Here is a 15,217-nt window from a genome sequence, read left to right on the forward strand (position 1 = left end):
GTTCTGCAAGTTGCAGCGTCCGGAGACTAGGCACCTGCGAGGTGATCTGATTGAGGTGTATAAGGACTTGAATGGCTTGAGCAGGCTCAATGCTGATGGGATCTTCCGCTTACTCAGATTACGAACCTGAGGGGGCTTTCTTATGTACACCTACCTAAGAGTGAGTGGGTTCAATTTCAGCTGGTTTGGTTTTTTTTTTCAGGAGCATTAGCAACTAAGGCCATATTGCTCCGGGATATGCGGTGGTCATTCCTTGAACTTTCCGCATCCTCCGTATTTGGTGGTGACGGGCTCGAACCCCGGTCTAATCAAGAAGCGTGTGCTGCGCACGCCTGCTGCTCCTTCCCACCTGGCTACGGAGGCGCCGGGTTCAATTTCAGCCCTCCCACCTGCTGGATGGATTCATCACGGACTCAATGAGGTGTCTAACTAGATGACCGGTATGTCTGCTGGTCTGCGTTGACCCAATTATTACTTCTTACAGTTTTTGCAAATCGGTTAGCTGCAGATGTCTATTCCAATCCGTAGCTGAGTAAGGAGCAGAAGTGCAGTAGCACATGCTGTTTGAGTAGACCGGGGTTCAAGCCCCTGAGTGCTAAATATGGCCAACCTGCCAACTCGCACTAAACCAGCATGGCAGATTATTGTCCATTTCCCTCAACACGAATCATTGAGGAGGCTTCTATCCTGCAGTGGATTGATAATGGCTGCTGTTTTTTTTTTTTTTTTTAAATTCAATTCTACCTCTTCCCACGGGAGTTTAATTTGATTGTGACTGGTGACTGAGGAGACCACTGCAGTAGGCTGGATTCACCCTCATGCTCCTGGTACCAGTTATGTAAAATCTAGTTTTCTGAGATGATGCATCTGTTGGGAGAATCCATCTGCAGACAGATACTACTACAGCCATAAAGGATTATGCCTGGTTGGAAACAATTTTCAGATAACCCCGTGGCATCCAAACGTTGCACTGGTATCAAGGGCTCAATGTGCACTATAACTCTTCAGACCAATACACTGCTATCAACAGTCTGCACTGTCGACAGGAAGGATGTGGACTTGTGCTATTTAGCCATATTCTGGGCATCCTATCATTGTGAAATAGGAGGGACCAGGATTCTTCACACCAAGCAATATTTTTCCAATCCTCCATTATCCAATGTTGGTGTTCCTGTAACTATAGCTTCTTGTTTTTTTTTGACAGGATTGTTTGTTTGTTATTTGGTTTTTAGGAGCATTAGCAACTAAGCCATATTGCTCCAGGGATATGCGGTGGTCATTCCCTGACCTTTCCGCATCCTCCGTATTTGGTGGTCACAGGCTCGAACCCCGGTCTAATCAAGAAGCGTGTGCTACATACTGCTGCTCCTGTCCACCTGGCTACGGAGGCGCCTTATGACATGAGTGGGACCTATTTAGTCACTGGCTATGATACCTCGTTGATTAAAATGTATGAGTTGTAAATTTGAAATGCCTCACTGGTTACCATTGTTATGCTGGGCTGTTATTTGATTGCTGTAGCCTTTCTATTACCCTGCACATCTTATCATGCCTCCATTAGCCACTTGCATCAACAAGCTGTTGCCATCAGCTGGATATTATCTGGTTATTATCATGTATGACTGAGATACAGTCATACATGAAATCTCCAGAATGGTAGCAGTTTCTGAGATATTTATACCAGCATATTCGGCGCTGACTCTAATGCCATTCTCAAGGTCACTTAAATATTTCGTCTTGCTAATTCTCAAACTGAACTACAAAAGCACAACATCCCTATGTATCTTTTGACCTGCTTTAAATTGCATGGTACAATTTATGCTGTTACAAAGGGGCACTCCTTTAGTGAAAAAAAAAAAAGAAAAAAAAAGTGGATACTCAGTGTATAACAATGAAAAAAAAAAGTTTTCCTAAGACAGTTTGGTAAGACAAGATTTGGTATTGCAACATATGTGTAACCTGATCATCAACAAAATGAGTTGGGTAACCCCGAATATGCTATATGTGCTTCACCTGGTAAGTTGTGCTCACCAGATCTAAACTTCAGCAAATACCACTGTCATTTCCTCACACATAGTGCTAACCAAATATACTGTATTCTAATGCTTTTTGTGAATGCAATTGTGTTATTTTAAGTTCATAAAATATTATATGCATAATGTGTTCTTCCAAAACCATCTGGTTTTTGTCTAAAAAAACAGAGCACTGTGAACTTCTTAAAACCTACGTGTTCTGTGACACAGACGCCTATGATAGATATAAACTGGTCTGTAACCAAGTCACAAAGGAGGTTAGGCAAGCAAAGGCAGATTATGAGAAATCTTTGGCAAAGGATGCAAATAAAAACAGCAAAGAGTTCTTTACTTATGTAAACTCTAGAAGTAAAGGGATGAATCAGATTGGTCCACTTGATATCGATGTTCAACTGTTGATGATCCTGCTCAGGTAGCTAACAAACTAAATGAGTATTTTGCATCTACATTCACACATGAGGAGTTATTCAGGGAGGGGAATGCCAGAGGTGAATTAAACTCTGGCAGTGAGCTAGATGATTTTGTAATAACTGAGAGGAAAGTGGAAGAGAAATTGTTGAAGATAAACATAAAAAAGGCACCTGGGGTGGATGGGATCTATCCAGTTATATTAAAGGAGGCAGCAAACCCTTAGTCATTATTCTGAGAGCTTCTTTGGACTCGGGGGAGGTATCCATGGACTGGAGATGTGCAAATGTGACCCCAATTCACAAAGGAGGATCAAAGGCTGACATAAGTAATTATAGACCTGTGAGTTTAACTTCTGTTCCAGGAAAATTAATGGAGGCACTGGTTAAAGAAGCACTGCAGGATCATCTAGATAAGACTTCAGTTATAGCTTGCACACGGAATGGTTTTGTTAAGGGAAAGTCTTGCCTGACCAATTTGATTGGATACTATGATGCAGTCACAAAAGAACTGGATGCAGGGAATAACTTTGATATTGTATATTTGGATCTTAGAAAGGCTTTTGATACTGTTGCACATGGAAGACTGCTGCACAAATTGGAGCAGTGTGGCATTGGAGGCAAATTGCTGCTATGGATAAAGGGATGGTTGAGGGGGAGAAGACAGAGTTGTAATCAATGGACACTGCTCATCGTGGACTAATGTTATTAGTGGAGTCCCTTAGGGTTCAGTGTTGGGTCCAGTCTCTAGAGCAAAGTTTCCGGCATCCCCCCCCCCATACTTCTCCTTCAACCCATGCACGGTACTAAGTACTATAGGTTTTGATACCTTTCGTGTTTGGGGTTTTCATAAAAAAAAAAAATAAATAAAAATAAAAAAATAAATGATATTGATGATGGTATATCAGGCTTAATGTCCAAGTTTGCAGATGATACGAGGGTCAGCAGGGTTGTTAATGACATTAATGACAGTGCACTGCTGCAAGAGGATCTAGAAACGTTGAGCAGATGGGCTGAGAGGTGGCACCTGAAGTTTAACATTGACAAATGTAAAGTACTGTATATTGGAAGCAGTAAACCCAGAGTAATGTATCAACCGTGTGGTACTACACTTACAGTGATAGAGAATGAAAAGGACCTGGGGTAGTTGTGCAGGCAGTCTGCAAGAGTAGCTTAAGGTGTCTTGTCAATGATATACAGGAATTTTTCTAGTAGGGATAAGGAGGTCATTATCCTCTTGTAAAAGGGGATAATCATCTCCACACCTTGGGTTCTGTATACAGGTCTGGAGGCCTCACTTTAAGAAGGATGTAGAGCTGCTGGAATGAGTACGTGGAAAGGCAACAAGATTAGTGAATGGAAAGTGAATGGTTTGCTCTTATGAAGAAAGGCTTAAGTTTTGCAAATTACAGTGTCTGGAGACTAGGCACCTGCGACGTGATCTGACTGAGGTGTATAAAGCCTTGAATGGTTTGAGCATGCTCAATGCTGATGGGATTCTTCCTCTTGCTCAGAATAATCACCTGAGAAGGCATAAATTCAAATTGAGGAAAGACAGTTGTAGGATAGATGTGTGGAAGTTTGCCTTTAGCCAAAAGATGGTTAATTGCTGGAACGAAATTCCATCTGTTGTTGTAGAAGTTGATAGCTTAAATAGATTCAAGGCAGAACTAGACAAACATATGGAGCAAGTGGATGGGCGAAATGAAAAGGATTTTTTTTTTTTTTTTTTTTTTGCTAATGCTATTGCTATATAAGCTTGCTTTCTTGCATCATGTGCCTTTACTGATGCTAATGTCGACTGTTGATTAACAACTGCACAAGTTAGCATAGAAATATTCCATATAACATGCACAGATACGCATATAAATAAGATTTATTTATCAATGATCCTTATATGTTCATAGTGCTCACAAAACATTAACTTCTTGGATATAATCATCATTCCGTATAATGTGCTTTTGAAAATGTAGGGTTTCAAAGGGTTCAACTTTGCCCACAAGGTTGAACCCTTTGAAAACCATGCTTTTTGTTTGAGCAAGGTACTGACATCTCAAATTAATGATGGTCCCAGAGGGGCTACTTCCATACAAATCTACTCATGTGCTTAAAGTATGATTCACTGGTTGAGGTCTCACTGGATTACCAATTCTGGCAAACATTTGCATCATTACTCCACTGAGTATCAAGACCGTAGTGGTGATCGGTTTCTAATCTAGAAAAATAACTTGAATTTATGCTTCATGTTCACAAATCTTTTTTAATGATATTTTGGCCATGGTTCATCAGTTCATGTGGCTTATCATGTAATGTGTACATCATTGTGTGATCACAGGTTGATCCCCATGTCATGTAAGCTGAAAAATGTCACAGAGTTATCGCAGTCTGACAATCAGACCTGACTTACACTAATGTGTATACTATTTAGAGAAATTTTTACACTTCAAACCTGTTGAAAGGTAAACTGTATTAAACATTCACCAGTTTCTAAATTTTGGAATGTCAGTATATGGCTTTCTATACCAGAAGCTATATTACCCACTATCTCACGAGAGATCAGTAAATCGTGAAAGAGAATGTTATAATGGCTGTCCCATATTTTAAACAAACGGAATTACATTTTGGTTGTGTTTTCTTTATTATTTTTTTATTTTTAGTGGTACATTTTGAGTGAATAGTGAAAGCCCTTCTGTCATGAGTTTATTGATAGCAAGGCATTTATTGAGAACATCTGAAAACTGCTGGTTGCCAAACAGATAAGTAGACCTGTAGTAGCAAGGTAGTCCCAAGTTACTAAATTTAAATATGACAATAAAAATGAAATACAAAACATTAATAATGCTACGTCTACTTCAAAAACAAAAGTACATTACTTTTAATCCCGCAAGAGCTCGTCCTCTTCGAAAATATCCTTTTGCTGATTGTGATACGCTGAGGGCTTTTTCTGCATCCCTTAAAGCTCTTAATAGAAGGGAATAAAAAAATTACAAGAAACAAATGCAAACACAATAAAGTTAATAAAAATAAAAAAATACATAAACAAACAGTAATACTGTTTTAATGTGATCAGATAAGAAAGGTATATCTTTAGATACCACAGCAATATTATTAAATGGTTTAAAAACAGGGCGTCTGATCCATGACCCACAGTGCTATTTGATGAGGTATGCTAAATCAAGTCCAGTCTAATAACGTGATGTTAAATCAATATATAACTAAGGTATAAAACAACTGGAAATTAATAATCCAGAAAGGGAAAAAAAGTCAAGTGTTAGTTGTCTGATGGCACCAGGTCAGTGGGATCCAGATGGAAATCAAACCTAACTGCAAAAATATTACAGTGAAATAAAGCTAAATGAATTGATGTTTAGTGAGGATCAGCTGGGCAGTGGTGTAGGAATGCCTTGGTATTGGGGCAGGTGCCAAGGGCGCTGACAGGAGAAGGGCTGCACTGACAGACTACATAAGTACAATGTCAAGCTATTTTGACACCGGAGGCTAGCTGACGAAATGGCGCCCCTCGATGATGTCGAATCAAGATGACAGCACAAGGAGGGTGAAAATTAATTTTCACACAGTGGTTCAAGCCTGCATAGCATCCTTACATCTGAGTACATACTGCATAGCATCATAGATCTATTTGCTGTCCAGAATGTAACTTTGAAGGGACCAATCAGGCGATCGCTTCATCAGCGCATGCTCAAATGCATAGTAGTTCGGAATTCAAACATCGTGTACAAACTGAATAAGTTATACGTTTTTGTGATTGCTATATAAACAGGTAATCGTGAATATTGTGATTTATAATTTAAATAAAACAATAAAGGCCAAATTAATTTTAGACATGCCACCAAAGAAAAAAGTGGACATCAGTACCACGTAGAAAGACTGCATAAAGAGGAAATTAGAAAAAAAACATTCCGCTAGTTTACAAAACTGGCTTACAATAAGCCACTCCAAACCTGCAAGTGACAAAGAAAACGAACATGATTCGAATGAAGATGAAACAAAATGATGATGCCACTGAAATGGAAGTCCAAGAAAAAGCTGAAACAGTTGAAGTTATTTTAAAAGAATTAGAAAGTGTGGACAATAACCAACAACAGTTGGCAGAAGAAAATGATGGCAGCAATAATATTAACATGGAACATGTAAGTCTGAATTTTAATGATCCGACCACATGGAACTTTAACATTCACAAAAACAGATCTCTTATGGTGCAACACGGTCCCGAACATATAGTCTTAAATACGAATCCTGTCACTAATGGCCGATGTTTCAATAATTCGTGGAAATACAAAAATGAAGGTATTAAAAAAAAGAGGAAATGGTTATTTTATTGCAAAAAGAAAGATGCAATATATTGTTTTCCGTGTCTCTTATTTGTATCTGGCACAAATAATGTTCCATTTTGCAGCTCAGATGGATTTAAGAATTGGAAACATCTAAATACAAACGTTCTTTTTCCCGAGAATTCATTACAAGAACACAATTTCACAAATTGGAAATTATTAGAAGAGAGAGTCTTCAAAAAGGTGGACTAATTGGCGACACTGCACAAGCAGCACTAAGAAGTGAAATTTCGAAATGGCATCATATATTAAAATGTATATTGTTCTATGCTGAAAATAATTTGGCATTTCATGGACATGCTAGTAATATCGATACCGAAGTAAAAAAATTGTGGTGTATTTTTAACTTGATAAAATTTGTCAACCAATTTGACGTTGGTATGAAAAATGTTCTGGAATTGCATATGAAACACCACACTAATTATTTATCTCCAGAAATTCAGAATGAATTTATTAATTTGTTAGCAACAAAAGTACAAAGTGGATACACCATAGATAACTCTTAAGAAAAAACTATGATAGTAGCGTGGGAGGCATTATTTCCTGTATCTCATATTGTGCTTGTCCTTCACAACGAGTTGCCATGGTATTGCACTACTTCGAATAAGTAACGCTTCACTAATATGGAAGACTATTGTTACTTATTCTTGGCGGACACCATCACCCAGACGGCACCGTTTCAAAGTGTGGGATAATAACTCTACTATCCACTTGTCCCCATTAGACTTATAAAAGCAAAAAGTAGAGGGAAAGTTATAGTAGGAGTGGAAGAAGAAAAGAAACAGTGTAGAAGAATGAAAGGGACAGTAACTCCTTCTACTCACACCACTCAAAAACTCCTCAAATAGGCAATGCTTCCCCAGCAGAGAAGACTGTTGTTACCTATTCTTGGAAACTCCGTGAATATCAGCTCCCCCCCCCGACCATTTCGAGGATTTTTGGCCATTCATCGGTGGGCGGGCAGGTACTGTGGTATTGCAGACATGACGACCCAGTTGTGAAGATAATCACACAATATGAGCGATGCCAAAAGGTTTGTATAGTAATATTTAAAATAACTAAATACAACAAGGCATACTATGTTAAGAGTTTTATATCTACATAATATCAGTGTATATACACACCATAGATAACTCTTAAGAAAAAACTACGACAGTAGTGTGGGAGGCATCATTTCCTCTCTATCTCATATTGTGCTCAATGATAGCCCAATAGCTTCGAAACGGCCGTTTTACTTCCACGAAACAACAGTTGACCGCTTGTCGGGATAAAGGGAAACCACTCTCTTCTAAATCTCTAACAGGGTGATTACAATAGAAGGTTGACCAGAGCCTATTGTCCGAATGTTTAATACACCTTGGTCTGCTCACTGGCTACGGATACACAGAAAGTAGTTGACCAGCTCAACTTCTCGGTATGTGGGACAGGTAGTTGAATATGTTTTATGGGTTCCCACTGAGTTGCAGATGGTAATCTCTTTATCTTTTAATTCGGGCGTAACAACAGCATTATTGCTTGCTTGAAGGCCATGGGTACGAACGATGTGTATCCAGTTAAGTCTCTTAATGCAGTCGTAATATGGAAAATTTTCTTCGTTCTACAAATGAAGAAATTTTTCGTTTCCATAAAACAAAGAAATAAAAAAATTCGGTAAAGAATAAAATTCTATTTAGCAAATTCTAAAAAAATTCTGGAAAAAGAAAACATTTATCTCTAAATAGAAAAATTCGCTATAAAGAAGTTTGTTAAACAGAGGTCCGAATGTATTTATTATTTATTATGATTTTACCAATTATCGAAAAAAGGCGCGTAGCCACAAATTTGCCAAGGGCACCAAAAACATAGCTACGCCTCTGCTTCTGGGTACCTGCATATTATTACCATCACAGACCTTCAACTTGTTTCAGCTTGAAAATCCAATTAACTCATATATTACTATCAAAGTTTCTGGAGATCACATGGCCTTTGCACACTGTTATGCATTTAATAGCCTGGTACAGTGTGTATTTAAGAGGCTGGCTACCAAAATGTTTTATGGTTAACAAAGACAGAATATGTTTTGATTTTATTTCAATAAACCAGTTTGTATATTAGTATACTATTTTTTAATTCAATAGCATGGACAAAAAATTAGAGTGAACTTATCTTTACAGGTTCTTTCAACAATCCTAAAGTTGCATAAGTCACATCAGACAACCTTCACATACCAGATTGTTTAAATTTCACATTAATATTAATATTTCTAAAGTTCTGCACAGGTATCATATTTGTTTTTTTGTAGGCAATGTGTTGTGTAGATAAAAATATAACTTTATATCAGGGTGGGCAACCTTAACAAATTGTGGGCCATAATATTTTATTAGCTTTCCATGATTTTGAGGATTATTAAAATGCTGTATAATGATAAAATTGTCATAAACAGTTTTATGTTATTTATTGTAATATTTATACATACATATAATTAAATTTATTAATAAGTAAAATGTAATACAAATTCAAGATCAAATTACAAAAACACAATTATGTAACAAAAAACAAATACAATTCCAGTAAAAAAAATTTACAATATTTTATTTTATAATATTTAATGATGGATTTGACTGTTTATTTTTATCATTGAATCAATATCTGGATCGATATTTGTCATAGCAATGCACAGAATATTTTCTAAATTACGTCAGAAATTCCATTAATTCAAAAATATATTCAAAAATAGCAAAAGCTTAAATTTCCAGTACTCACCTTTGATCAATCTGCAATTGTTTTGGTTTGAATTATAAGAGATTGGCTATATTTAAGGTAATTGGTTTATTAAAAAATTAAGGGGATGAATAAGTGGTAATTACGATGAAAACGGGATTAAAATATGCGCAAGGAAGTAGAAGTGCACTAACTCCGTCCTTGGTTGTCGTGAAGTTGATTAGAGTTGAAATTCTAAATAGTGAATAAACCAATAGTCGTAACGGTGGACTTTCGTTAAAATGTCTTCAGTTGGCAAGTTAAGTGAAAGGGAAAGCGTACTGCATTTAAGAAGAATTTTGTAATCCCGTGATGCACTTTGCCGCTTGCGGGAATCTCAAATCGGTGAGATTCCAAACCGGAGAAAGATTGAAGGGGAGTTTTGCATTTAAAATGTTTAGATCAGAGTGGTGATGGAACCATTCTATAATGAGGGCTTCGTATTGCAAGATTTTGAAATTGTGTTTTAATTTTAATATGGTGATAGCTGAATCAACTAGGGGGGTATGGTTGTTGCAGCGTACGTGTAAAGTAAGTTCAGTGCTGGATTGTCCTGTTCTGAAGCTATTGTAGTGATAATAAGCTCTTGTATTAGATGACTGGGTTGAATCGAATTTGGTTGTAGTACTGCCAATGTAACAGGTGTTACAATTTTGTTGACATTTAATTAAGTAAATAATATTATTCGTTTCGCTTGTTGGATATTTATGTGTTTCTTTATATTTATTGAAAAGTGATTCAAGTTATTGTAGGTAGAAAAAATAAGTGTAATGTCCGTGCCTGCAAATATTCGCTGAAATTGTCCTGCAAGATTACTATGGTAAGGGAGAATGAGATGTGTTTTGCTATTTGTAATGCGTTTTATAGGGTTATTAATATTTTTTACGATGGAAATAGTGTGTTGAATTAAGTGTTGTGGTTAGTTACTGGCTATGAATTTTTTTGTGAGGTATTGTAACTCTTTGGATAAGTCGTCTTGTGAGGTACTGTATTTAATGGCATTGTGGATTTGGTTATAGAGAACAGACTTTTTTACGTTAAGAGGGTGGTGTGATGTAAAGTGTAGGAATTTCCCTGTATGCGTATGTTTTCTAAAAATCTTAGTTCCTAGTTTAGTACCTGTTTTATGTATGGTGAGATTGAGGAAGTTAATTTGTTTATTAGTTTCTATTTCGAGTATGTATTTTAGTCTGTCGTGAATTGAAGTAAATTTTGTGAAAAGATTATCAATCATAGTTTTATTTCCTATTATGAGTATATCATCAGCATATCTCATGTATAGCTTTATCTCGGAAGGATAAGGTTGTAGGATCTGATTTTCAACTGTAGCTAAGTAAATTTCAGATGGGGGGGCGGAAATGCCTAAGCCCATTGGTAAACCAAATGTTTGTTGAAAAATCTCATTATGAAATCTAAAATGTCTGGCGTCTAATAGTAAAGAGGTGAGTTCTAAAATATCGTTTATAGAAAGGGAGGTACGGTTGATAAGAGTATTGTCGGTGGTTAAGTATTCACGTAGGTAAAAGGTATATGTACATTGGTGTATAGTGATACAACATCGAAGGATGCTAAAATGTCATCGTCAGTGATTATGGCAGTATTAATTTTCTCAAAAGCTTGGTTGGTGTTACTGATTTTAAATTTAGAAAACCTGTTAAGGGGGATATGATTTTAACTAGAAAGGAAGATAGGTTTGCGAAGGTGGATTTACTGAAAGAGATTATTGGTCTTAGAGGGTGGCCTGGTTTATGTAGTTTGGTGATTCCAAACATATGGGGAGAATATTATTTCGTATGCCAATCTGCTGTAAGGTATGTAGAGTAATTTCTTTGTTAGCCCTAAGTTTCCTAAGGATAATGTCAAACTTATTTTTTAGTTTAGATATATTATAAGAATTACTGATTATATAAGTGTCTTGATCTGCGAGGATTTTTTCCATTTTTTCTATGTAAGTAGCTTTATCTAAAATTACTATTCGATCTCCTTTGTCTGCTTTTTGGATAATAATGTCAGAGGTATTACTTAATTTATGTACAGTAAATCTCGCTATTTGCGGTATCTGTATTCGCAGTTGCTGATTTAATATAAAATGAAACCTAAAAAAATGTGAATTTTAAAGCGCTGTGAACATTTTCCGCCATAAAAAAACATGGGCGTGGTTAATTTCCCGATCAAAACAGCGCTCGGTGGGTGTGGGTGAGAGGGATGACAAAATCGCGAGCGTGGATGTTTCTCGCTAATCTTTGTTCAGTATGTGTTATGCGCTTGTCATGGAAGGTTTCGTCGTTTGCTTTTAATTTATACGCTTATAAATTGAATAAATTGATAAATTTATAAACTGCTGATAAATCTACCGTTTTGCAGTGTAAAACAGACTTTTTTCGAGTGTGTTAACGGAAGAAAGTGACTTTTTTGGACAAGTTCTTTCTAACCTGTACAAAAATATGGCTACGAATAAAACAAGGGAAATGTGAAAAGATCAAAGAAGGTGATGACATTAGCGAATAAAATTGAGTTATTAGACAAAATTTCTAATGGTGAAAGTGCCTCCTCAGTGGCAAAACATTATAAAATCAACGAGTCAATGGTACGATCAAACAAAAATTTGGAAGAAAAAATTTGCCGTAGTGACCGTGAAAACGTGCTAATTGCTTCAAAAATTTGCTCTGTAACTCGTGATGTTAAATTAGAAAAAATGGAAAAGGCTTTAAATCTGTGGATAGAAGACTGAACTCAAAATAAAATTCCCTTAAGTTCACTCATCATTCATGAAAAGGCAAAACTCCTTTATCAACACTTTAGCGAAACTGGTGATAGCACTGGTGGGATAAGTTTTTTAGTTGGCAAAGGTGCTGGTTTGAAAGATTTGTTTGAAATTTCTAATAAATATTACATTTAATATTAAATTGTTTCTTATTTTCATTTCGATGCCATATGCTTGCATTTCTAATGGTCATATTATGAAGGTACATATAATACATACATAGACAAAATTTTAGACTAGTTTTTCTTATATATTTCATACTTTGGAAAGGAACTCCTTTATTACTATGGGAGCCATAACTCAGTATTCACGGCATTTCTCAGGAACGTAACCCCTGCGAATAGTGGGGGTTTACTGTATATCGTTGAGCTGTTGTTTGGTTATATTGGATTGAAAGGGGAGTTTTGAATTAATTACGGAGTTAGTTTGATGTAAAATACGCCATTTGTCTGGATGATGTTCATGTTTTGTTTGAATTTCTATGATGCATTCTTTTATGGGATATTGGTGGCTTTTAATAGCAAAATTGAAACCATGTTCTAAACCTGCAAGTTCAGTAGGAGTGAAAGTTTTTGAAGAAGTGTTAACGGTGGAAATTTGTGGAGTGGTTTTTGTTTTTTGGGTTCTTTGGGTAAGTATGATCCATTTCTTAGAATGTCTTTGTTCAACTTCCTTGAGGGCTGCGTTAATACATATACTGTTAAGGTTTGTGAATTCGATCCAAATGTTAGGATGCATGTCTCTCTTAAGTTTAAATTTTAAATAATGTATCTGACGTAAAAGCTGATATTTCTTGTTAAACCTTTTTTGTAGTTCCTCTTGTATAATGGCGATGGAAGTTTGATGTACGAGTATTTTTTATAAATTTTATTTGGGAATATATGGGCAAATTTCAGAATCACGTGATTTAGGCATTTCTGTAGAAACGAAATATGTAATTTGTTGACAAAATGTTTGATAAGTATTCTTAAAAATTGTGTCTTACTATCTGGCAAGTTCAAAGGCATCGGGATAAAAATTAAATAAATAGGCGGTGCAGATTAGGTGTATTTATAATCATTAAGGATATCTAATAATTTGACATTTAGAAGTTATAGTATGTCTTAAAGTACTGTTTTATTGGACTAAATTCAAAAATAGCAAAAGCTTAAATTTCCAGTACTCACCTTTGATCAATCTGCAATTGTTATGGTTTGAATAATAAGAGATTAGCTAAATTTAAGGTGATTGGTTTATTAAAAAGTTAAGGGGATGGATAAGTGGTAATTATGATGGAAACGGGATTAAAATATGCGCAAGGAAGTAGAAGTGCACTAACTCCATCCTTGGTTGCCGTGAAGTTGATTAGAGTTGAAATTCTAAATAGTGAATAAGCCAATAGTCGTAACGGTGGACTTTCGTTAAAATGTCTTCAGTTGGCAAGTTAAGTGAAAGGGAATGCGTACTGTATTTAAGAAGAATTTCGTAATCCCGTGATGCACTTTGCTGCTTGCAGGAATCTCAAATTGATGAGATTCCAAACCGGAGAAAGATTGAAGGGGAGTTTCGCATTTAAAACGTTTAGATCGGAGTGTGACAGAACCATTCTATAATGAGGGCTTTGTTTTTTAATTTTAATATGGTGATAGCTGAATCAACTAGGGGGTGGGGATATGGTTGTTGGAGCATACGTGTAAAGTGAATTCAGTGCTGGATTGTCCTGTTCTGAAGCTATTGTAGTGATAATAAGCTCTTGTATTAGATAACTGGGTTGAACTGAATTTGGTTGTAGTACTGCCAATGTATCACTATACACCAGTGTAATTTTAGCATCCTTTGATGTTGTATCACTATACACCAATGTACATATACCTTTTACCTTACAAGCCCTACGTGAATATTTAACCACCGACAGTACTCTTATCAACCATACCTCCCATTCTATAAACAATATTTTAGAACTCACCTCTTTACTATTAGACGCCAGACATTTTAGATTTCATAATCAGATTTTTCAACAAACATTCGGTTTACCAATGGGCTTAGGCATTTCCTCCCCCCTATCTGAAATTTACTTAGCTACAGTTGAAAATCAGATCCTACAACCTTATCCTTCCGAGATAAAGCTATACATGTGATATGCTGATGATATACTCATAATAGGGAATAAAACTATAATTGATAATCTTTTCCCAAAATTTAATTCAATTCATGACAGACTAAAATACAAACTCAAAATAGAAACTAATAAACAAAGTAACTTCCTCAATCTCACCATATAAAACAGATACTAAACTAGGAACTAAGATTTTTAGAAAAGACGACCTATCCAAAGAGTTACAATATCTCACAAAAAAAATTCATAGCCAGAAACTAACCACAACACTTAATTCAACACACTATTTCCATCGTAAAAAAATAATATTAATAACCCTATAAAACGCATTACAAATAGCAAAATACATCTCATTCTCCCTTACCATAGTAATCTTGCAGGACAATTTTGGCCAATATTTGCAGGCACGGACATTACACTTATTTTTTCTACCTACAATAAACTTGGATCACTTTTCAATAAATATAAAGAAACACATAAATATCCAACAAGCGAAACAAATAATATTATTTACTTAATTAAATGTCAACAAAATTGTAACGCCTGTTACATTGGCAGTACTACAACCAAATTCGATTCAACCCAGTCATCTAATACAAGAGCTTATTATCACTACAATAGCTTCAGAACAGGACAATCCAGCACTGAACTTACTTTACACGTACGCTCCAACAACCATACCCCCCTAGTTGATTCAGCTATCACCATATTAAAATTAAAACACAATTTCAAAATCTTGCAATACGAAGCCCTCATTATAGAATGGTTCCATCACCACTCCGATCTAAACATTTTAAATGCGAAACTCCCCTTCAATCTTTCTCCGG

At 36.0% G+C, this 15,217-nt stretch overlaps 1 protein-coding gene across 1 annotated transcript in view; it reads right to left on the minus strand.

Annotated features, from left to right (window-relative positions):
- The window catches only part of LOC150083300 (uncharacterized), a 300,614-nt gene that overhangs the window by 105,845 nt on the left and 179,552 nt on the right, over window positions 1–15,217 (minus strand). Inside the window, exon 11 of the mRNA XM_090378469.1 lies at window positions 5,314–5,401. Within this exon, the coding sequence (XP_090234595.1) occupies window positions 5,314–5,401 (88 nt within the window). The remainder of the gene's footprint in view (window positions 1–5,313; window positions 5,402–15,217) is intronic.

Source organism: Mastigoproctus giganteus, chromosome 7 (assembly GCF_048544385.1).
Source record: "Mastigoproctus giganteus isolate SK-2022 chromosome 7, ASM4854438v1, whole genome shotgun sequence".
Taxonomy (NCBI): Eukaryota; Metazoa; Arthropoda; class Arachnida; order Uropygi; family Thelyphonidae; genus Mastigoproctus; species Mastigoproctus giganteus.